Source organism: Diabrotica virgifera, chromosome 10, assembly GCF_917563875.1.
Source record: "Diabrotica virgifera virgifera chromosome 10, PGI_DIABVI_V3a".
Taxonomy (NCBI): Eukaryota; Metazoa; Arthropoda; class Insecta; order Coleoptera; family Chrysomelidae; genus Diabrotica; species Diabrotica virgifera.
Window position 1 is genome coordinate 111,305,370 of NC_065452.1, and position 23,350 is coordinate 111,328,719.

The 23,350-nt window shown below is 32.3% G+C and overlaps 1 protein-coding gene across 6 annotated transcripts in view; it reads left to right on the top strand.

The window, feature by feature from the left end:
* LOC114341580 (protein unc-79 homolog) overlaps nt 1–23,350 on the top strand; it is a 435,831-nt gene that overhangs the window by 123,962 nt on the left and 288,519 nt on the right. For all 6 annotated transcript variants that reach the window (XM_050663368.1, XM_050663363.1, XM_050663367.1 and 3 more), the window contains exon 5: nt 19,456–19,725. In XM_050663368.1, the coding sequence (XP_050519325.1) occupies nt 19,456–19,725 (270 nt within the window). The remainder of the gene's footprint in view (nt 1–19,455; nt 19,726–23,350) is intronic.

Here is a 23,350-nt window from a genome sequence, read left to right on the forward strand (position 1 = left end):
AATCAAGGCCTATGTTTTGTATTGACTACGTGAAGTTGCCAGCGACTGACAAAGGCTGTATGCAACGTCTACCTTGCAAAGTTACTTACAAATAGATGCCACACTTACAGACGAACCGTCAGGAAGAAGTAATTCCAGAATATGGCTTATAAAACTAAAAAATAATATATAGTTAGGAAAATACAGGGTGTAATAAAAATACAGGTCATAAATTTAATCACATATTCTGGGACCAAAAATAATTCGATTGCACCTAACTTACCTTAGTACAAATGTGCACATAAAAATAGTTACAGCCCTTTTATGTAACAAAATGAAAATCGATTTTTTCGAATGTATCGAAAACTATTTGAGATTTTTTATTGAAAATGGACATGTGGCATTCTTATGGCAGTAGCATCTTAAGAAAAAATTATAGTGAAATTTGGACACTCCATAAAAATTTTATGGGGGTTTTGTTCCTTTAAACCCCCCCAAACTTTTGTGTACGTTCCAATTAAATTATTATTGTAGTACCATTAGTTAAACACAATGTTTTTAAAACTTTTTTGCCTGCTAGTACTTTTTCGAAAAGTCAGTTTTTATCGAAATATTTCGAATATTTGTCAAATCCACCACATATTTATATGTATATGGTTAAGTTACGATTATGGAGACTTCGTAATAATATGAACATTTATTTATGATTTACATTTTTAGGGATATTTTGAACCATATTAAAAAAGAAGTCACATCTCGATAAAAGGTGCCTTTTCGAAAAAATACAAAGAGGCAAAAAAGTTTTAAAATCACTGTGTTTAAGTGATTTTTCTAAAATCACAGTAGGTAATATTTTAATTGGAACGTACACAAACATTTGGGGGGTTTAAAAGAACAAAACCCCCATAAAATTTTTATGTAAACATATTGAAAAATAAGCCTCAACTCGATAAAAACTGCCTTATCGAAAAAATACTAGGAGGCAAAAAGTTTTAATAATATTGAATTTAACTAATGGTATCACAATAATAATTTAATTGAGACGTACACAAAAGTTTGGGGGGGGGGGGTTTAAGGGAACAAAATCCCCATAAAATTTTTATGGGGTGCACAAATTTCACTATAATTTTTATTTAAGATGTTCCTGCCATAAGAATGGCACATGTCCATTTTCAATAAAAAATCTCCAATAGTTTTCGATATTTTCGAAAAAATCGAATTTCATTTTGTAACTTCAAAGGGCTGTAACCTTTTTTATGTGCATATTTGTACTAAGGTAAGTTAGGTTCATTCGAACTATTTTTGGTCCCAGAATATGTGATTTAATTTATGACCTGTATTTTTGTTACACCCTGTATATTGTCCATTAATACTTAAGAAACAGCAGTTTAGTTTTAATTTATTTAAACTATATATTATAACTTTTAACAAGCATTCAATGAGAAGATAAACAAAAACAAAAGAAGAAGGAGAGAATCCAGAACAAATGTTGAGAACAGTAATTAAGAGTGGTCTGGTAAAATCAACGAAAAACAGTAGAGTAGACTTTAAGAAAATAAATAACACATGGTTCGATGACTAATGTAGAATTGTAGTAACGAAGTAAATTACTATTAAGAATGCTGCAATTAGAATCAGAAGATGCTGTAAGTGAGTACATTGAACAACGAAAAAGAAATAAAAAATATTAAGAAAAAAGAAGATACACTAATCACAAAAAGTATCGCATAATTTTTGAAACAGAAAAAAAGTTTAAAAATAATTTTTAATTTTTAGCAGAATGTTATAATACTCGTTTATCATCTTCTTTAGGTGTCTTCAAACCCATAACATTTCAAGTTGAAGCGTGTTTTTGCCGGAAAAACAAACTAAACAAAACGTTGTTAAATGAGAATATTTATTTTGGACATTAAATGTATTTGTGTTCGAGAATTTGATCTCTGCACTATGTCTCCTTGAGTTTTCAATGATGAGGTGCGTTCTTACGAAAATCCACCAATCCAGCGTTTCAAGAGCTTTAACCCTTAAACGCCCAACCTATTTTAGGTTCCATGTACGCCCAAGGGTGGGTAAAAAATGTCCACCTCGAAAATGGCTAATCTATTTATGGAGAGCTGTTGGAACTGGATTAAACTTAAGAATCTTATGCTTAATAAACACAGTATCTTCTAAAATATTAATATAAACAATTTACAAACCAAAATTACAATGTACATCAAAATTAACATACCAGTAAAAGCCAGTAATTCAGATTTGTCGATTTTCTCCACATTCTTCCTTTCAGCCACCTCTTCTTCTTCTTCAAGTGCCATCTTCGTTCCGAAGGTTGGCGATCATCAGGGCTAGACGTATTTTCGAAACTGCTGACCGAAACAATTCGTTGTTGCTACAGCTATACCATTCCCGTAGATTCTTTAGCCAGCAATTTCGTCTTCTTCCTATGGACCTTTTTCCTGCTATCTTCCCCTGCATAATTATTTGAAGCAGTTCATATCTTTCGTCTCTTGTAATGTGTCCCAAATATTGCAGTTTTCGTTTTTTGATCGTAAATATGACTTCCTTTTCTTTATTCATTCTTCTCAAGACCTCGACGTTTGTGACTCTCTCCGTCCATGATATTCTCAAGATTCTGCGATACATCCACAGTTCAAATGCCTCCAATTTTTTGATATCAATATTTTTCAGAGTCCATGACTCCATTCCGTAGAACAGCACAGAAAGTACGTAACATCTCATCAGGCGAAGTTTCATTTCAAGGCTCAAATCTCTTCCACAGAACACTTCTTCATTTTAGTGAATATGGATCTGGCTTTTTCTATTCTTATTTTGATTTCTGCTGAGCTATCGTTGTCTTCATTTACAAAAGTGACTAAATATTTGTATTTGCTAACTCGATCGATAATTTCATTGTGTAAATATAGATTTTGGACATTTCGTGTTGATTTCGATATTACCATAAATTTAGTTTTCCTTATGTTCAAAGATAGTCCATATTCTTCGCTGCAGTCTGCTATCTTATTCACCAATGTCTGTAGCTCTTCAAGTGTTTCTGCGATCAGAACGGTGTCGTCGGCAAATCTCAGATTGTTTAATCTAACACCATTTATTTTAATACCTATGGATTGCTCAGAGAGTGTTCTATTCATTACGTCTTCGGAATAGAGATTAAACAGGGTTGGTGACAGTATACACCCTTGCCTCACACCTCGCTTTATTTCAATTTCTTCAGTGGTATTATTCTCTACTCTCACTACTGATTTCTGATTTTAGTACATATTTGCTATTAGTCGGATGTCTCGTTTATCTAAATTCTTTTCTGCCAGGAGTCTGATTAGATGATCATGCCGCACTTTATCAAAGGCCTTGTTATAATCTATGAAACACATGAATACATGTTGATTTATGTCAAGACATCTTTGAGACATAACGTTAAGTGCAAACAACGCCTCTCTTGTTCCGAGTCCATTTCGGAATCCAAACTGGGTATCATTGATGTCCATTTCCAGTTTTCTGTGTACTCTAGTGTGTATAATTTTCAGGAATATTTTCAGTACATGGCTCATCAAACTGATTGTACGGTAGTCACTACATTGTTTGGCATTCATCTTTTTTGGTATAATAACAAAGGTGGATAAAAGCCATTCTTGTGGTATTTTTCCTGATGTATAAATGCTATTGACAAATTCAACTAAAATGTGGATCGAGTCTTCTTCTATCAGTTTAAGGATTTGCGTTGGTATTTCATCTGGACCTGGGGCTTTACCGTTTTTCATTCTTTTTAGTGCGTACATTACTTCCTCTTCCGTTATTTCTGGACCTTCGTCTGCTTGTATGTTACTTAGTTCAGATTGTTGTCTATCATCTGCAAAGAGTTCTTCAACATAGTTTTTCCATGTCTTCAACTGTTCTTCTAGTTCTGTTATTATGTTTCCGTTGATATTATACAGGGTATTTGGCTGCTTACGTTTTTGTGTACCTGCAAGTTCTTCAGCCACCTCATTGGAGGATAATTATGTCAATTGTATAATTATACGTCGATAATTATATGTATTATGTTCCTACCAAGGAGAAATTATACAGAAACCTTTAGTAACAAGTTTTACCAAGGGTGTACTTTTTATGCCCATCCATATTTAACTCAAGGTATTCCTTTTATTTTCAAAAATATCGGTAGAACCAAATTAACATTCGATAAAGGGCTGTCTTTTTAACAATAAATAACTTTTTTTAAATTTTTAAACACGTAATAAATATGTTACAAGGGAATACGCATTAGGTGGATATTTTTTACCCATCCTTGGGCGTTTAAGGGTTAAGAAGGTACAGAGAACCGACAGTGGATCCGACAGTGCAAAGTGTCTGTCGGATCCGCAAAGTGCAAATCTTGACTCATCAGTAAAAAGAATATTAGTCCAGTCGTTAATATCCCAATCGACATGTTCTAGTGCAAAACTTAAACGTGCTATACGGTGTGCACTAGTGCACTCGTTAACAGTGGAGCAGTAGCAGGCATTCTCGCTCGGATTCCAAATTCCCTTAATATGTTTCTAACCGAATTGGCACTTTACGAACAGAACATTACGGGCCACGGGCTTGTAACAAAAAAGATGAACTTCTGTTGGAGTGAAAGCAAAGAGAGTGATAAACTCCAACAGAAGTAAGGAAAAAGCAGATAACTAGAGGAACAAAAATGAAGAGAGGGTGAGGTGGCTTCTACGTTGAGAAGCCGAAGTAGGAAAATACTACTTTTTGCTGAAGTAGTATTATGTTTATGGGGAAAATGATGAGATGTAGAACAGATGGACTGAAATAATAAAAGTATTAATAGACAGAAGCAAAACTGAATGGAGTTGGCTAGCAAGAGATGCAAGAGAACAACTTGACACTCAAGGATGGATACGGCTCGTTTGCTTGCCTGTCGAAGAACAGTAGCTCAAAGTAGATAATGATGACTAGAAAATGTATATACTAAGATAAGAATAATGTTCTGAAAATAAATGAAGGAGAATAATTGCTAAAGAAGAACAAATTAAATAAACCTAACAAATTATGGGCGGGCGCCAAGAAAATGATCTTCGGTCATTCTTCCAGGTATCTTACACTGCTATCAAATATTAAATAGATAAGTATATGAAAATATAAAGGAAATAAGAATAAATGATATACAAAATGAATCAACATTTATTAGCAATAACTACTAGATTTTTAACAATCTTTGAGTTAAACCAAATTAAATGTAATGTAACTCTAACATGACAAAGTTATACAAAAGTTATATTTAAGATAATAACAATAATGTTACCGGTTACAAAATTATCTAAGTACCTCTTACTTACATATAGGGTACAACTCACATGAGACTTCTACCAAATGGTTATAGTACGCTTGCTACGTACCACTAAATTGAAACCTACAAACATGAAAATAATATAAATAAATAGGCATAAGCCTGACTACGAGAAAATACTATAATGAATTAATCAAAGTTAATGAATGAACGCTAAAGAAATGAAGTTAGATAAATATACGACGACTTAAATTAACCGAGCAAAAGCGATGAAATAAAGTAACGACGAAATACTTGGGAAACAAGCAAATAATACAACCTAAATTTACATAATGACATGAAATCGACTAAATGACCAATAAAATATAAAAACCTAATACCTTTTTTACAAATATGCCGAGCTCAACATACGATACCGCAGGTTTATACAAGAGTTTGGGAACGTACTTAACTTTTATGTATATAAAAAAAACAAATAAATGCAAGAATCTGAAAAAAAATATTTATTAACATAATACATCAACCAAATATCGAAAATATAAACCACAATAGTTACTCAAATCACACTAATTGTTCCCAAACAAACCCAACTGACTTCTGAAAAGGTTGCTGCCGCATACCGGAAAATAAGCACCATAGTGGTGCAAAACTGTACCTCCTGTAGGTCCAGGTGTACAGGAAATCAGGAGCTGGAACCTCCCATAAGCTTGCTCCCAAATGACTTACTCCCAGATTGACTTGGCTGTGGCCGTGGCTGGAATCGGCTCCTTCCAGGTGGTCGAAGGGTCTACATGGTAGGGTTTAATATTTTTTCCAAATGGCTAAAAACAAACATTTCCCAGTCTTAGTTTCAATTTCCAATCGAACATGTTTGAGAAAAAAAAAAACAAAAGAAGAAGTAATGAGGAAGAGGTTTTTAGAATGAACAGCAATGAAAAAACATCCATTAGCAAGACTTATCAAATGTAAAAAGGAATAAGTTTGACCTTGAGGCAGAATTTGGATACAGAATATGATATTTAGAATAAAATATTATAGGATAATTATATTGCCAATGTGATATGAGCATAGCATTAGATATTTTTTTCACAATTTATCAGATATTGGGTGTGGACAAACTTAATTAACCAAAAATTAAGACTATTAGAACTTTCTCCGAACAAATATTGAACACGGTGTAATGATTAAGAAACTGAATTCGATAATTAACACATTTACTGGGAAAATTGAACTGGAAAGAATATTTTAAATAATAAAAAACAATGATGTAAGATCCAACCTAACTTTATATGTCAAAAAATATTTACCGGATTTTTCAGGTTTTCATTAGGTACTGTTGTCCCTCTGGAAAAATCACGGGATATCATTTTCACTTCAGTGAAACTGTATTTTAAAAAATAAACTGATTTAATAAATGAAACTTTCCGCCATTATGGAACCAAAAGTTCGTCGACCTACTTCCAGCAAACGTCACAGCCAAGTAAAGCACGACCGCCTTGTCAAATTTTCAGAACAGAAAGAATATTTCTCGCTAGGTGGCGTATATAGCAAATCAACCAGTGATACCACAACATTAGGTGTGGCATCGTTGCAAGAAATTTTAAATATTATAAAAGATAATAATTAGAAATAGTTAATTACGCGAAAATTAGAGGAATTAATTAATAGATCAAGAGAAAATAATTATAAAAATATTTAAAGAGCTAATTTCGTAACATGAACCGTTACAGGCTGTGGAAAAATCATTTCGCAGTTGTCTAGCTTTAACATGATATGCACGCAAAGTCTGCAGATGTAAATAACGTTCATCTGTGGGGTTCGTGCACCTGGGAAGTCCTGGAACTGGTCTTCTTGTGTATCCTCCACTTTCTCTACATCTTCTTTAAGCACTTGAAACGCTGGATTGGTGGATTCCCACAACATCAACAAAATATTTCTCCGATCGTTCATCTCCAATTAAAGCTACAATTTGGGCTGCTTGTTCTGACGTTATATTACTCATTTTTTGTAAGAACGCACCTCCTCATTGAAAACTCAAGCAGACATAGTGCACAGATCAAATTCTCGAACACAAATGTCCAAAATAAATATTCTGTTTTAACAACGTTTTGTTTACTGTTTTCTTTTCTGCAAAAACAGGCTTCAACTTCAAATGTTATGGGTTTGTAGACACAATCCATTAATGCCCAAAATTAAAATTTTATCAAAATGAAAACAAAACTTCAGAATGAAATAAAGAGAGGTTATTTTTAATAGCAATGTGTAAAATATACTTTTTTTTTTCTTTGTAACTGTCTTTTTTTGACGTATGATATATCATACGCTGGGCAACGAAGGAAACAAAATATCATAAGGCATTAATTTATTTTAAAATTTTTTATAACTTGTGATATTTAACGAAACATTGCTCGGGATGAAGTCCTACATTACACTTAAATTTAATGCACCGATATTAGGTGCACTTGCCACACCTTCATTGTTTTTCAATTTTATCCACCAAATGACCCATATTATCCAAGCGAATTTCCTCACCAACATGTTTTGAGGAGTTTTGACGTACACCACGTAGCGTTGGAATATATGATCTGAAGCTGTCAGCAGGGCCTCCACAATTCTCTGGGAAAATTCTAATAAATAAATTGCGTTATTTTGCGGTAAAGAAGCCATATGTTCAGTATTGCCCCATTCAAACCAAATCTGAATGTCGCCCAATATATTTTTTATATTGAATTCAAATACTATACAAAGCTCTTAACTTATTGAATAAATCTACACCACCCATTTCCTTGTTATATATTTGCACAACGTTTGGTTGAGGAACCACCATCTGTTTCTGGACCATTACATCGGTTACAGCTTCCTATAGTAAATACATATTTCTGAAATTGAAATATTAGTTGCCATAGTAACTTCATTATTACTTATCATTCCAGCGAATAAAAGTGAGCTATTGTTTTTCGGTATGTAGAGCATGAAAAGTTCCACGAATTTTTTTTATCTCTTTGAGTGGGGTTCTTCCAATCCTGTCTTATCTAATTTTGCCGGCACAGTGAATCTCTTGATCCCTCAAACTTGTCAGTAAAAGTAAAGATGTAAAAAAATTAAAAAATACCTATGTAGATAACAGATTCCTGTGGTATAATAAAAAGCCTACGCAGCTTTTCTGAGACGAAACTTCCTAACGAGTTACCCTGTAGTTTATCTCCACTTTCAGTATAGGGATGCAATTGTGCAAGGTAACCTTTACTGGTTGCAATACACCGGAATTTATATCCCTAATGGATGGGTTTTCCCCGAGTAGACCGCTGCGTTAAATTATGTCCATAATAATACGGCTCCATCGCTTCTTCTACTGAACAACTTCCAGTCACTACTGGAGGTAATAACGAAAACTTTAATTTAGATTTCCGTTGTTTGGACAATGCAAAGTGAGTTGAACTTCGTTACACTGGTAAATTTTCTGTTCCAAAGTATCGTCATCTATTAAACTCATTTCTACATTACATTCTACATTAAACTACATTTTCAACAATTCGACACATCCTTGGGATTGTTAGGATCATACTTTTTCGTCATTTTTTTCTAAAATCGAAACAATGTTGATTAGTTACCACGAGTGCCCAGCGTATTATATATCATACGCAAAAATGAATAATCTTCAAAATACTCACCGGTATAAATGTCAACAATATTTGTATCACTATTCGATATTTAGAAGCCTTATTAGTTGAGTACTACAAAAGTTTTCTCAAAATAAGTCGAAAAAGTCCTGCAAACTCATTTGCAATGCAACTGGTGCACTATAATGTAACCTAAGAAAGCTTAGCACAAATCTAATCACGCTTTACTGCCAAACGATAATAAATTTTTAATAATACGATAAACAGTTACCTTCTAACATCTACTCTGTGCCGTATATTAGGACAACTATTGTTTACTTTTGTTTCTGATAATTAGATGGCGAAATATGTAGCAGTGTCTTGCGTATTACATAAAATACGGTGGGCATTAATGGGTTAAGACGATAAACGAGTATTATAACATTTCGCTAAAAATTAAAAACTATTTTTAAGCTTTCTTTCTACATATTTCAAAAATTATGCGATACTTTTTGTGATTAGTGTATAATGAAAAACTCTCGGAAGAAATTGAGGAATTTCTAATAAGGATATTTAAATCTCTATTTATGAGACACCAAAATAGGAAAACTGGAAAAACTAATAAATGAAAAAGACATTTTAAACAGATGCAGATAGGACGAATATTTACTAAATCTACAAGAAAATCTGGAAGTAGACTTAGATAACGAGTAAGAATATCCAAGTACACAGTCAAATCGAAATCATATCGGCGAGACGCCTCTCATTAGGGAAGAAGATAAAAATATTATCTTCTTCTTCTTTATTCTTAAATCCACATTTATGATTCTTCTTCTTTGTGTGTCGTGCTTGTTTTCAAGCGTTGGCTATCGTCGTATTATTATAACAAGCTGATGAGATGTTTCTTGGTCGGCAGCTATATGAAACAATTCCTCGACCGTTCGACCCGTCCATTGTCTAAAGTTACGAAAAAAATATGAAAAAAATTTAAACAAAAAAATATTATAGAGAGCCTAAAAACAAAAGTCCAGGAAACGACCAAATAACATCTGAGAAATATGGAGGAAATCGCATGCATGAAGAAATGCAGATATTAATCGAAAACATATGGAATGAAGAACAATTATCAAAAGAATGGTTTTTTTTTTAACTTAGTTAATGGCACTGGCATAGCCAAAAGGCCAGTCATGTTTTCTTATAAATATTTAGTTTTATCCAAAAGAATGGTCGGAAGCAATAATATAATGTCCCATTTACAAAAATTACAGGACATGGCATTGCTAAATGTCGCATATAAAATATTGGCCATACATATAAAGAATATACTAAAAAAAGAATGCAAGATATAATTGATAAATACCAGGTGGGCTTAGAGAAAGAAGAAGGACAACAGAACCGATTTCCTTGCCGAAAGAGATACTAGAGAAAAGCTATTAATCAGTTTTCTAGTAAATGACGGAATAAGGCAAGGTGACCCACTTTATTTTATTCTCTTTAGTCTCTTTCTAGGAAAAGCTAATATAAATACACTGGGGTGCAAAATTAACCGAACATCTCAAAAATGGGTCATTTTTTATGCCTGGAATTTCCTAAACCTGTTGTCCGATTTAAGTGATTTTTTTAATATATTATAGCCTTATTCTTTATCAATATCACTGTAATAGTATTGTTGCTAAACAGTTAAATTTTCATTGTATACCGGTTGTACCAATCAAACTGTGTTTTTTTCTCAAAGTTCGCATCACCCTGTGAAACATTCTAGCATTTATAAAATACTGAAATTAAATTACAACTATAGCCTCATGTTTTCTCAACATTTTGTTTTTTGATTCATTCGCTTACCTTGGACCATAAAAAAGTTAGGTACTTTAACAACTAGCCATGTTTTTCATCAATACAGGGTGTTTTAAATAAGTATGGCCAACTTTAAGGGGAAATTCTGCATAACAAAATAATGCGAGTTTGCTTTATAAACGATATGTCCGCAAATTCTTCGTTTCCAAGATAGGGGGTGTTGAAATTTTTATTACAAAATGACGATTTAGTTATTGCTTTAAAACCGGTTGAGATATGCAAATGAAATTTGGTCGGTTTTAAGACGTAGTGATTGCACATTTTTTGATATACAATTATTAAGCATTTAATATTCACCATTGGCGCGCATACGGGTAATATAACCGCTCATATTACCCGTATGCGCGCCAATGGTGAATATTAAATCTTACTTGTATGTCAAAAAATGTACAATAACTACGTCTTAAAACCCACCAAATTTCATTTGCATATCTCAAGCGGTTTTAAAGCAATAAATAAATCGTCGGTTTGTAAGAAAAATTTCAACACCCTCTATCTCAGAAACGAAGCATTTGCGGACATAGGTTTATAAAGCAAACTGTCATTATTTTTTCATGTAAAATTACCCCTTGAAATGTGCCACACTTATTTAAAAACATGGGTATTCATGAAAAACATGGGTAATTGTTAAAGTACCTAACTGTTTTATGGTCCAACATAAGCGAATGAATCAAAAAACAGAATGTTGAGAAAACATGAATCTATAGTTGGGTTTTAATTTCAGTATTTTATAAATGCTAGAATATTCCACAGGGTGATGCAAAGTTTAAGAAAAAAAAAACGCAGTTGCATTGGTACACCCGGTATACAATGAAAATTTACCCGTTTAGTAACAATATTATCACAGCGATATTGTTAACGAATAAGGCTATAACATATTAAAAAATCACTTAAATCGGACAACAGGTTTAGGAAATTCGAGACATAAAAATGCCCATTTTTAAGGTGTCCGGTTAATTTTGCACCCCAGTGTAGAAAAGGAGTTATATATCATAAGAAGCATCAATGCCTGGCGTCGCTAATGATATAGAAATTGTAGCAAAAAGCAAACAGGAAGTGTTAGGGATAACTAAAGAATTAGAAGAAAAAAACATAAAAAAGGACTATAGACTAATAAAAGCGAACAAATGTATTCATGCATTAAATAGGTTACTCAGACATAAATGCATATCAAGAGGTACCAAATTAAGCTTATACAGAACGGCTATTAGGCCTATAGTAACTTATGCATCATGCATCAGAGACATGGATATTTTAAAAGCAACAAGAAAGGGTGCAGATATATGGGAACGAAAAGTACTAAGGAAAATATTTAGAGGAAAAATAGAGAACGACGTTTGGATCAGAAACATGAAAAATGACAAAACAAGAAGAAACATGACAAATGAAGATCTGACAGAGTTATATGGTGAGTCCAACATACTGGGTGTAAGAAGAACCCAACGATTGAGATGGTTAGGACGCATACAGGGAGCAGACTACCCAAAATGCTACTGTTAATTACAACAATTGGAAGACGTCAGAGGGGAGGTGGAAACCAAAAGTAGGTGGAAAATGGGTGTAGAAGATGATCTAAAAAGACTCAACGTCACTAATTGGAGGATGAAAGCAATGAACAAGAACGGATGTAGGAAAGTGGTCAATCAAGCCATGGGCGTACTAGGCTCGACGCCCTAAATCAGTGTTTCCCAACGTGGGGCCCACGCCCCATATGGGGGCAATGTGATTTTTAAGGCGGCAATTCGAATATGGACTCGACACGAGTTTAACCCTTCCGTTCGGACCATTTAAATACAATGCTAGATTTCGTTGAAGAACATTAAAGTCTCTATTTACTGCTCATACTTCAACTAATAATCGTGTGCTTAAGGCTAGTTATCAAATTTCTTTATTCGTCGCTAAAACGGGAAAAATTAAACTATATGAGATAATTTAATAAAACCGTCAATATCAGCATTTCTTAAAACAGTTCTTGAAAAAGATGACAAAGATGTAAAAGCTATTCCTCTCAGTAACAATACTGTTAGAAAAATAGATGGAATGGGTAAATATATTGAAAAACAACTTGTTTAAAAGCTGAAAACAAAAAATTTCTCAGCGAAAATGGATGAATTAACTTTGAAAGACATTGAGGCAGTATTGATAACTTGATTACACTTGACACACACATACCTATAGTGTGCTCCTAATATGATAGGCAAGAAAAAATCCTGTTTAAAATTGATGAAAGATGTGAATCCAGAAATAAGTCTTGTGCATTGTGTTATTCATAGGGAAAACTTAGTAGCTAAAAACATCGCACCTCGCACCTGTTCTAAATAACGCACTATACATATTTCGTAATAAAGTACCTATATTAATGCTATTAAATCTCATGCCAAATGGGAGCGTCCATTCAAGCTATTTTGTGAAAAAAAAATGAAGACCACGTGAGACTTTTATTTCATACTGAAGTTAGATCGCTATCTGAATAAAACTGCTTGAAAAGATTTATGGAACTTTTTGATTTTTTAAGCGACAAACCTGAAATGAAGAATCTGTTGAGTACATCATCATGTTGTCATCTACAATCGAAGGTAGAGGATTTGTGAGTTATTTAGCAAAATTCTTTGAAAAAAATATATTAAGTAAGCAACTTCAAAGAACAAACAAAACTATTGTCGATGCAGATCGAAGATATTTGGTTTCATTACATTACCCATATATTGAGTTATGTCAGAAACATATTAACAATAAAAACTTTGGAACAGTTTCATTTGCTCCAAAAAAGTGAAGTAACTAATACCGCTTTACTTATTATTGTCAACGATCTGAACATTCTATCAGCTGAATTAAAAGAAAGATTTTCTGATTAAAAAAAAATGATTTTTCAACATTGATGATGCAGCCAATGTTAATGGATTTGTCTGATATATCAAATATGCAGTGTCAAGAAGAATTCACAGACTTACGAAATAATGAGGCAGTAAAAAACTGTATTTAATAATATAAAAGGAGCGATGGCATGGCTTTCTGAGGAATTAGAAGTCAAATACCCAAATTCAACCAAATGTGCAAGAAAGCTATCGCTACTCTTTCCATCTTCATATTTAATTGAATATGGATTTAGAGCTGTAAATGATTTACTGGTAAAAAAAGAAATCGGCTGGAAATAACACAATGTGGAGACTTGAGACTGAAGTTAAGGAAATTGGAACCTAATAATATTAAACCTCTGGGCAGCAAGCAGCAATAATAAAGCACAAGGAGCTCACTAAATTAAATTAAATTAATATAGAAAAATCTGGAAAATTAATATTTGGAATTTGAATTTTTCATTATATTATTATGTTTTAAAAATTTATTTACTCTGTTTCTTTACAAATTTCCTGGCGATTTCTTCCTAAAACCTATTACACACACCGGCAAAATTAGCCGAACACCTTAAAAATGGGACATGTTTGATGTCTTGAATTTCCTAAACCACTGGTCCGATTTGAGTGATTATTTTAGTATGTTATAGCCTTATTATTTAAGAATATCGTTGTAATAATATTGTTGCTAGACAGGTAAATATCATTTTATACCGGGTGTACCAATCATACTGTGTTTTTTTTCTTAAAGTTTGGAACACCCTGTGGAATATTCTCGCATATGTAAAATATTAAAATTTAAACTCGATTGTAGAGTTCGGCTTTCTTAACATTTTCCTTTTCGATTAATTTAATTATGTGGGATAATAAAAAAGGTATGTGCATTAACAACTATCCATGTTTTTCATCAATAAATCCTCATGGTAGGGGAGGAAAGTATACTAAATTTGCAGTTACTCGAGCGTTATGGGGACCTATTGGATTGTGAAGAGTGTGCTAAAATTAAAATCAGAAAAAGGTTGAGTTAAGTTTTCCATAAAGTGGGGGACTTTTCATTTTTTAATTTAATTTTCCATTTGAAACAATCATTTTTCTCCAATTAGAGTTCGAAAAAATGTGTCGAATAAAAGTTGCATTTTTACGTAAAGAATATAAATCTGCAATAATAATTGGGGCTCCTATTTAATATTTTAAATTAAATCCCCCACCCCACCTCCGTGGGGGCTCGTGACACCCCACGGAGAGGGGTGGGGGTAAATTAAAAATTTTAAATACGAACCCTGCGATATTTCGCGAAATGAACATCAGATCGTAAAACTGCAAAATACACCTATTCAATATTTTTCAAAAATCTACCGAATGGCACCAAACACGACCCCCCACCGAGGTGGGGCGGGGGGTTACTTTAAAATCTGAAATAGGAGCCCCCAATTTTTATTGCAGATTTGGATCCTTGACGTAAAAATAAGCAACTTTTATTCGCAACATTTTTTCCAATTATGGATAGATGGCGCTATAATCGTAAAAAAGGATTGGTGGAAATGGAAAATTAAATTAAAAAATGGAGAGTCCCACACTTTATGGAAAACTTAACTTAACTTTTTTTGGTTTTAGCACCCACTCTTCACAATCCAATGGGTCACCATAACGCTCGAGTAACTGCAAATTTAGCATCCTTTCTTCCCTACTATGAGAATTTTTTATTGATAAACAGCATGGCTAGTTGTTAAAACACATAACTTTTTTATTTTCCAACATAAGCAAATGAATCAAAAAATAAAATGTTAAGAAAGCCTAAGTCTACAATCGAGTTTTAATTTTAATATTTTATATATGCTAGAATATTCTACAGGGTGTTCTGAGCTTTAAGAAAAAACACAATATGATTGTAACACCCGGTATAAAATGACATTTACCTATCTAGCAACAATATTATTACACCGATATTCTTAACTAATAAGGCTATAACAAACTAGAAGAATCACTCAAATCGGACAACAGGTTTAGGAAATTCGCGACATCAAACATGTCCCATTTTTAAGGTGTTCGGCTAATTTTGACGGTGTGTTTATATTAGATTTTTAATATTAAAAATTATGTATGTTACATAGGGGGCATAAGAATTTTAGAACGACTAATGTGGGGCATGTCACAACAATGCCCTAAATAGTATTATTATTAAATATTGTAACTTAAATGCTTCCCTTTTTTTAGTTTTAAAAACGTTTGTGTTGACGTTTTGATTTCAACTTGAAAATTGTTGTCAAAATACAAATTAAACAAATTTTGTTTTGTTATTTCGTAATACAGCAAAAAGTTCTGCTAATAACACTAGTCAACAAAAAAACAAAACAAAAATGCGACTGATGTTAAAATGGCTGTACCGGGGAGTTTAAAGCGTCCTGAATGCGAATTCAAACACTGAAATTTTCCACCACGTATAGATTTTGAATTATCTTCTTCTTAAGGTGCCGTGTATTTCTGTGTAGGGGTCCACGCATACATTGTCTTGTCAGGTGAACTGTTAGATGTTGAGTTATAGAATGCATCAAATATTGCTGTTTATTCCAAAAATTCTTTTATACTATATACACTAAGTTCAGAACTAGAAACAAAAACCATAGTAAGTCTTTTGTACACAATTTTCTGCCTATCCCAATTTTCCCCCAACACTATATGGATTAATACAAACACACATTTTATCCTGCATAGTAAAAAACTAGGATAGCTCCTGGTTACAGTTCCTAAATATTGTAAGTTTTACTGGCTAGTAACTTCCATTAAAAAAAAATCCATTATTGTAATGTAGAACCTACGAGTTTAGCATGTTCTTTGTGCAAGTGAAGGTCTCGAACTAAATCATGTAATTCGGCTTGTTGGATGCAATAAGGTGCTTTTTCGTCGCTTTCGGGAAAATAAGAATCATTATTTTCTGATACATCATCGGGTTAACTTTTATCGCCATACATTTCCAAATCTTCTTCCCAATTTGCCGGAGGTCCTGGAACTGGTAAATGTTCTCCATGGAAAACCGGTTTTATTGCTAAGATAATATCTGGATATTAAATTTTATGCTTGCCTTTCCTTGGAAACCCAAACACTTTTGTCATGCAGAAGTAACAGTTGTTAAAACGGTTTAGAACTAATAAGTTTAAATGGGTAGGTTTACTGATTAAGGATTACCTTTGGTTTATTCTTTATTTAAATGTTAATGTGTTATTCGTAGACATTAGATATCCCAGTATTGTCAAATTATGCAAAATTTTTAGGAAAAACGTTAATTTGATAACATCACTCACCGATATATTACAAATGACTGTTTTAAAAAAATTTTAGTAAAATACTCATAACTCAAAAATCGTAACTCATTTTTTTTTAAATCATAACTCAAAAATCTTACGTGTTAGGAACTTTTTATTATCATATTCATATTCATATTCAGAGAGCAAAAATTAACAAAAAACAGCATTTTGCATTCCAGTCGCAAATTGGTTGTAAACTAGTGTAATTTAATTTTATCTGCTTATGTAATATATATGAGTGGTCGTTTGCCAAAAGCTGATATGTCCATTTTTGCTACATTTCAGGAGAGCAAATTCAAATTTCTATGACGTCTATAAAATCGCAGTTTCGGAAATATCATATTGGTTTTGAGTTTAATTTTCTTACAGCTATCCATATGAGTTTACATATAACCTAGCTTCAAATTTTATAAAAAAATTTTGCAAAATGCAAAAAATTTGCCGATCCAAATGCACATATCAGCTTTTGGGAAATGCAATCCCGCAATTGGTTTCATTGGAAACGCTAGAAAGACTGGAATAATAAAAATAACGAAAAATAATAAATAATGACAGTTTGCTCGATAAACGTATGTCCGAAAATGCTTCGTTTCCGAGATACGGAGTGTTGAGATTTTTCTTACAAACTGACGCTTTATTTGTGGCTCTAAAACCGGTTGGAATATGCGAATGAAATTTGGTGGGTTTTTAAGAGGTAGTTATTGTGAATTTTTTGAGATACAACTAACAATTTTATATTTACCATTGGCGCGCATACGGGTAATGGTCTGAATTTGTTTAAAGAAAAAAAGTACGCCGCTGATATATTTTAAATTAAAAATCATTTTTGAATTCCGCTCAATGCAAATCCGTTTTTATGAAAAAAATGAAACATGCTAACGCTTACATCTCGAACACTTTGTAAACGTTAAGATGTTTTATTTTTTGCATGAAAACGACGAGTCGTATAAAAAACGGATGATAGATTTTTTTTAGCATAAATTGAACGAGGAAGTCGAAAATGATTTTGAATTTGATACATCTCACTGGCGAACTATTTATTTTCTTTAAAAAATTCAGACCATTGCCCTTATGCGCGACAATGGTGAATATAAAATTCTTAATTGTATGTCAAAAAATGCGCACTAACTACCTCTTAAAACTCACCAAATTTCATTTGCACACCTCAACCTGTTTTAGCGCAATAAATAAATCGTCAGTATTTAAAGAATTCCAACATCCTGTATCTCGGAAACGAAGCATTTGCAAAGTGTCATTATTTTTTCATGTAGAATTACCCCTTAAAGTTTGCCACACTTATTTAGAAACAATCTGTATATAAAAGGTAGCTCTACCTTCAGTGAGTTTTTGGTATATTTGGTATTCAGTATGCTTTTTTATTTTTTGTAAATCTATATTATTATAATCTAAGCTTCCTAAATAAACGAAAACAAAAATATTGCCAACATAATAGACTTAAATATTTTTAAAAACAAAATCTTTGTACAAAATAAAAAAATACTGCTCCTAAAGAAACAAGATATTAGGTCTGGATCCCGCGTATGAAAAAAAGTTGATTAATAGCAAGCTGAAAATTTGCTAATAGCTTAAGGGTGTCTAATCGTAAGGGCGTCTAATTGTGGAACAGGTTAAAAATTTGGAACGGTCAGAACACGAAAATGGCACATTTATTTTGTCCGACAAAACAGACATAAACTCTCCGAACAGAGATTAAACTCTCATGCAAAAATCAGACTGCTATTTATCACCTGTCATAATTCCTGTCTTTTGACATATTCTACATGTTCCACTCATTAAAACGCCAATTTGGTGATAAATAGCAGTCTGATTTTTGCATGAGAGTTTAATCTCTGTTCGGAGAGTTTAAGTCTGTTCTGTCGGACAAAATACATGTGCCGTTTTCGTGGTCTGACCGTTCCAAATTTTTAACCTGTTCCACAGTTAAAACTTCCCCTGTTCCAGTGTTCCCATATATCAATGTTTGTCCGACTAGACACCCTTAAGCTAATAACAAATTTTCAGCTTGCTATTAATCAACTTTTTTTTCATACGCGGGATCCAGACCTATAAGTTCAAAAATTATAGAAAAAAATGTCTGCCAAAAGCTGATAAATCCACTTCAAGTGTACATATTAGGTTTTGGCAAACGTTGATTTGGATATGTGGACATAATTATCCAGATTTAAAAATGGAAGGTTAACTACATTTCACAGTACACTGGACATATATCTGCTTTGGGCAGACGGAGCATATAATCACACACTAACAGCTGGCTTAAAAAAATGCAAATCACAAAAAGTGGACACATCAGCTTTTGGCAAACGGCCACAATATATAAATATATATGTGTGTGGGTGACGTGGATGTGTGCGTAACCGAATGAATTATCTTCAAAAAACGTCGTCCCAGTTACGCACCTCAAAAATATTGACAAAAGCATTTTAAAGTTTTCTACTTAAAAATGTAAATAATAAAATGTGCACAATATATTTCTTAATAATTGTCAATATGAACGAAGCAGATAAAATTAAATTCAATGGTTAAAAAATTAAAAACTTAAAAAAAATTAAATATGATTTTAGCAAGGCATGGTGATCGCGACAATAACATCTGTCAATCAGTTTCTGCTGTTATAATGATGGTTTTTCAATACTCTACAAATCCTGCCCATCACTGCCAACTATTGGAATGCTTAATGACGTTAAAGCAGAACATTTTAAAGGATATTTTAAGTGTGATTGCCTATGGTACCTCAACAGCACGATCATCAGCTGCAAAATTATTGTTTTATTACTGGCCAACGTTCAATGCCAATTTGTTTGATCGCAAAAACCTTATTTGCAAATTTGCAGGTAACCATTATTTTATATACTAGTAAAGTGTAAAGTCAATTTTTCAGTGATGCATCCTAGTAATTCGATTATATTTTTGTTCGTGACAAGACATTTCATAACGCGACAGTTCGTAACCCCACAAATGGTAACGGACAATTCGTAACGCCGTCAGTTCGTAACGGCAACAATTCGTAACTAGTACAATTTGTAATGGTATAATTCGTAACGTCAAAATTGAATTATTCTATTTATTTTTGTTAACGTGGAAACTAACTTTTATTACAGTTGCAATTGAAATTACGTTTATCAATTTAACGAACCAGCATCAGGATAAACATTTTTGACACATTTCATAGATTTCGTAAATGGGCCATTCTTAATAAATTTTCAGATTTTACCACTAAGTTTTAAAATAATTAAGATTCATTAATATGTTCTTTTTTAGTAATTGTATTGAGATATAGTCCAGGGTAATAAGGTTTTTTCCATGACACCTGAACAGCCAGGGTACTGAAGCGTTTTTTGACAGGTAATACCTATAAGAGCAAATTGTAACTATATCCTGCTTAGAATCTGGCGGCCATTTTTATTTATAAACAATCAAGTGTCAAAAAATGGCATTTTTCACTTTTTTTTCAAATCAATGGAAAACAAGGAAACTTATGGTTTTTTTATTACAAATATCTTCGAGATTATGGAAAAAGCTTTAAAATGACGTATTACAAAGTTTTATATACTCATTTATTGTTAATATAATTGCGAAAAAAGGTCGGAATTGCAAAAAAATTATTTTTGCAATAACTGTTGTAAAAATTAGTGTAAAGCTTTTAAATTTTTGACAAATAAGGGTTCTTTGGTGCTTAATATGTGATAAAAATTTCAAAGCGATTCATTTAATTGTTTAAATTTTATTCAAATTGTTTATCCTAGAGAGCATTTTTTTGCAATAACATAAGTCAGAAGAAAATGACGTTAGAACCATTACATAGGTGTCAAATGAAAGAGCATTAACTATATTTTCAACTTAGTTTAAAAAAAGTGAATAAAAAATGCATTTATTAGTAATAAATAATTATGCAAAAGTATCGTAAATCTTTCCTTATAAATTTTTTATCAATTATGATATAGATACCATTACTTGGTAGTTGTGCACTTAAAACAGGGTAAAAAAGTTAATTTTTTTGGAAAAAATTATTCAAAAAGTTTATAAAGAAAAATTGACGATACTTTTGCATAATTATTTATTACCAATAAATGCATTTTTTATTCACTTTTTTAAACCATGTTGAAAATGTAGCTCATGCTCTTTCATTTGACACCTGTGGAATGGTTCTAAGGTCATTTTTTTCTGACTCATGTTATTTAAAAAAAAATGATGTCTGGGATAAACAATTTAAATAAAATTTAAACAATTGAATGAATCGCTTTGAAATTTTTATCGCATATTAAGCACCAAAGAGCCCTCATTTGACAAAAATTTCAAAGCTGTGCACTAATTTTTACAACAGTTATTGAGAAAATATTTTTTTGCAAATCCGACCCTTTTTCGCAATTATATTAACAATAAATGAGTATATCAAACTTTGTAATACGTCATTTTAAAGGTTTTTCCATAATCTCGAAGATATTTGTACTAAGAAAATTATAAGTTTCACTGTTTTCCGTTGATTTGAAAAAAAAAAAGGGAAAATGCCATTTTTTGACAGTTAATTGTTTATAAATAAAAATGGCCGCCATATCCTACGCAGTAAATAGTTATAATTTGTTCCTATAGGTATTACCTGTCGAAAAAACGCTTCAGTACCCTGGCTGCTGAAGTGTCACGAACAGGGTATATTTTTGTCTTGATTACCCTGGCCTAGTATAGCCACTTCTTAAAGAAATGCTAGGGGTCAAGCTAAATATAATGTATTTTTCACGTAAATTCAAAAAAATAATTTGTATAGTCCACGGACATGATGTGACCACGGACTTGACAAAATATTTTTATTTCTGATGTCTATGTACGTAGGGTACATAAAATATAATGTGCATTATTTAATTTTATATAAGGTTACCAATAAACTAAGTTAAACCTTTCCTTTTTTATTTTGTTTTAATCAAATATAATGTTACTTGTAAAATAAATCACGTCCGTGGATATTCTGCTACGGCAGTGGAAAGCAAGAATCCACGGACATGCTGTCCACGGACGTGACGAAAAACACGATACTAACAATCTACACATCACAATTTTTGAGGTTAGAAAATATTTTAACTGTGGAATATAATCAGCTTTGTATATTTTACTTACAGTGTGGTGCTGTTTTAAAATAAAATATAAAGTTGTAAAATAAATTACGTCCGTGGATATTCTGCCACGTCCGTGGAAAACAAGGATCCACGGATATGGCGTCCATGGACGTGACGAAAAATACGTTACTAACAATCCACACATCACATTTTTGAGATTAGAAAATGTTTTGACTGTGTAATGTAATCAGCTTTGTATATTTTAGTTACAGTGTGGTCCTAAAATCTAAATCTAAAATTACACTTCTTACTTTTTTAAGAGTCCACAGAAGTGAAAAAAGGGCTTGACGAAACAGATTTCACCAAACAAATCACTCTTTGTACGCAAAATGCCTGTTGAAATAACTGCGCTGATGCGTTTAACAATTTGTTTGGCTTTATGCATGCGTCGCCATCTGGTAAACAATTGTGGTAATTTAATATGTGCGCGAATTTTGAAATTTATTAAGAAGCTCCACGGACATGACAAATATTTTGTGACAAGCTTTAAACATATATAAATTAATAGCTGATCCAACTAAATTAATTTTACATCTAGGACAGATAATAGAGCATAGAAACAAATCGTTTATCTACAATTCGTTTGGTTATTTCTAAATATATTGTTTAAAAACAGACTTTCAATACTTTTCACTACAGATGTGACTGTCCACGGACGTGATAACTCACGTTCCGTGGACAAGATAAAATGCAAAAAATTAAGCTTTTAAAAAATATAGGGATTATATAACCCGTTTTTAAAACAGGGCAAATCTACCGATACAAAAAAAAATTGGAAGAAAAAGAAATTTTTATAATAAACAAAAGTAGGTGTGACCAACTTTCTTCCTATTTGATAAGAGCAACCCAAATATATTTTTAAAATTACTTATGTCTTTAAATCAATATAATCTAGTAACGTAAATTTTAGTAATTACTATGGTAAATACCTTATTATTTATTATTAAACTGTTTTTATTTGTTTCATTATTTTTCAGACTTAGTTTTACTACTTTAAAGTGATAACTAAAAAAAACATTAATTCTTTAGTTGTCATATTAACAAGAATATATGCAAAAATATGTGTGAAATATATTTAAAAAGAAGTGGTCTTAAAAAAGTACCATTATTTTGTTTTAGGAATGTATGCAAAAGGTGTTTTTATACATTCAGTAATACTACTAATACTATCGGTTTACAGCGTTCTCCGACGCATTCTGACTCCTAACCGCCATTCTTCTCTGTTTAACCCCTGGAGGGATTTCTCTTTCCTCTAGTTCTTTTTCAATTCCCTCCCTCCAGCTTCTTCTCGGCCTTCCTCTTTTCCTTCTCCCTTGTGCTGTCCACGCCAAAATCTGCTTAGGGATACTGT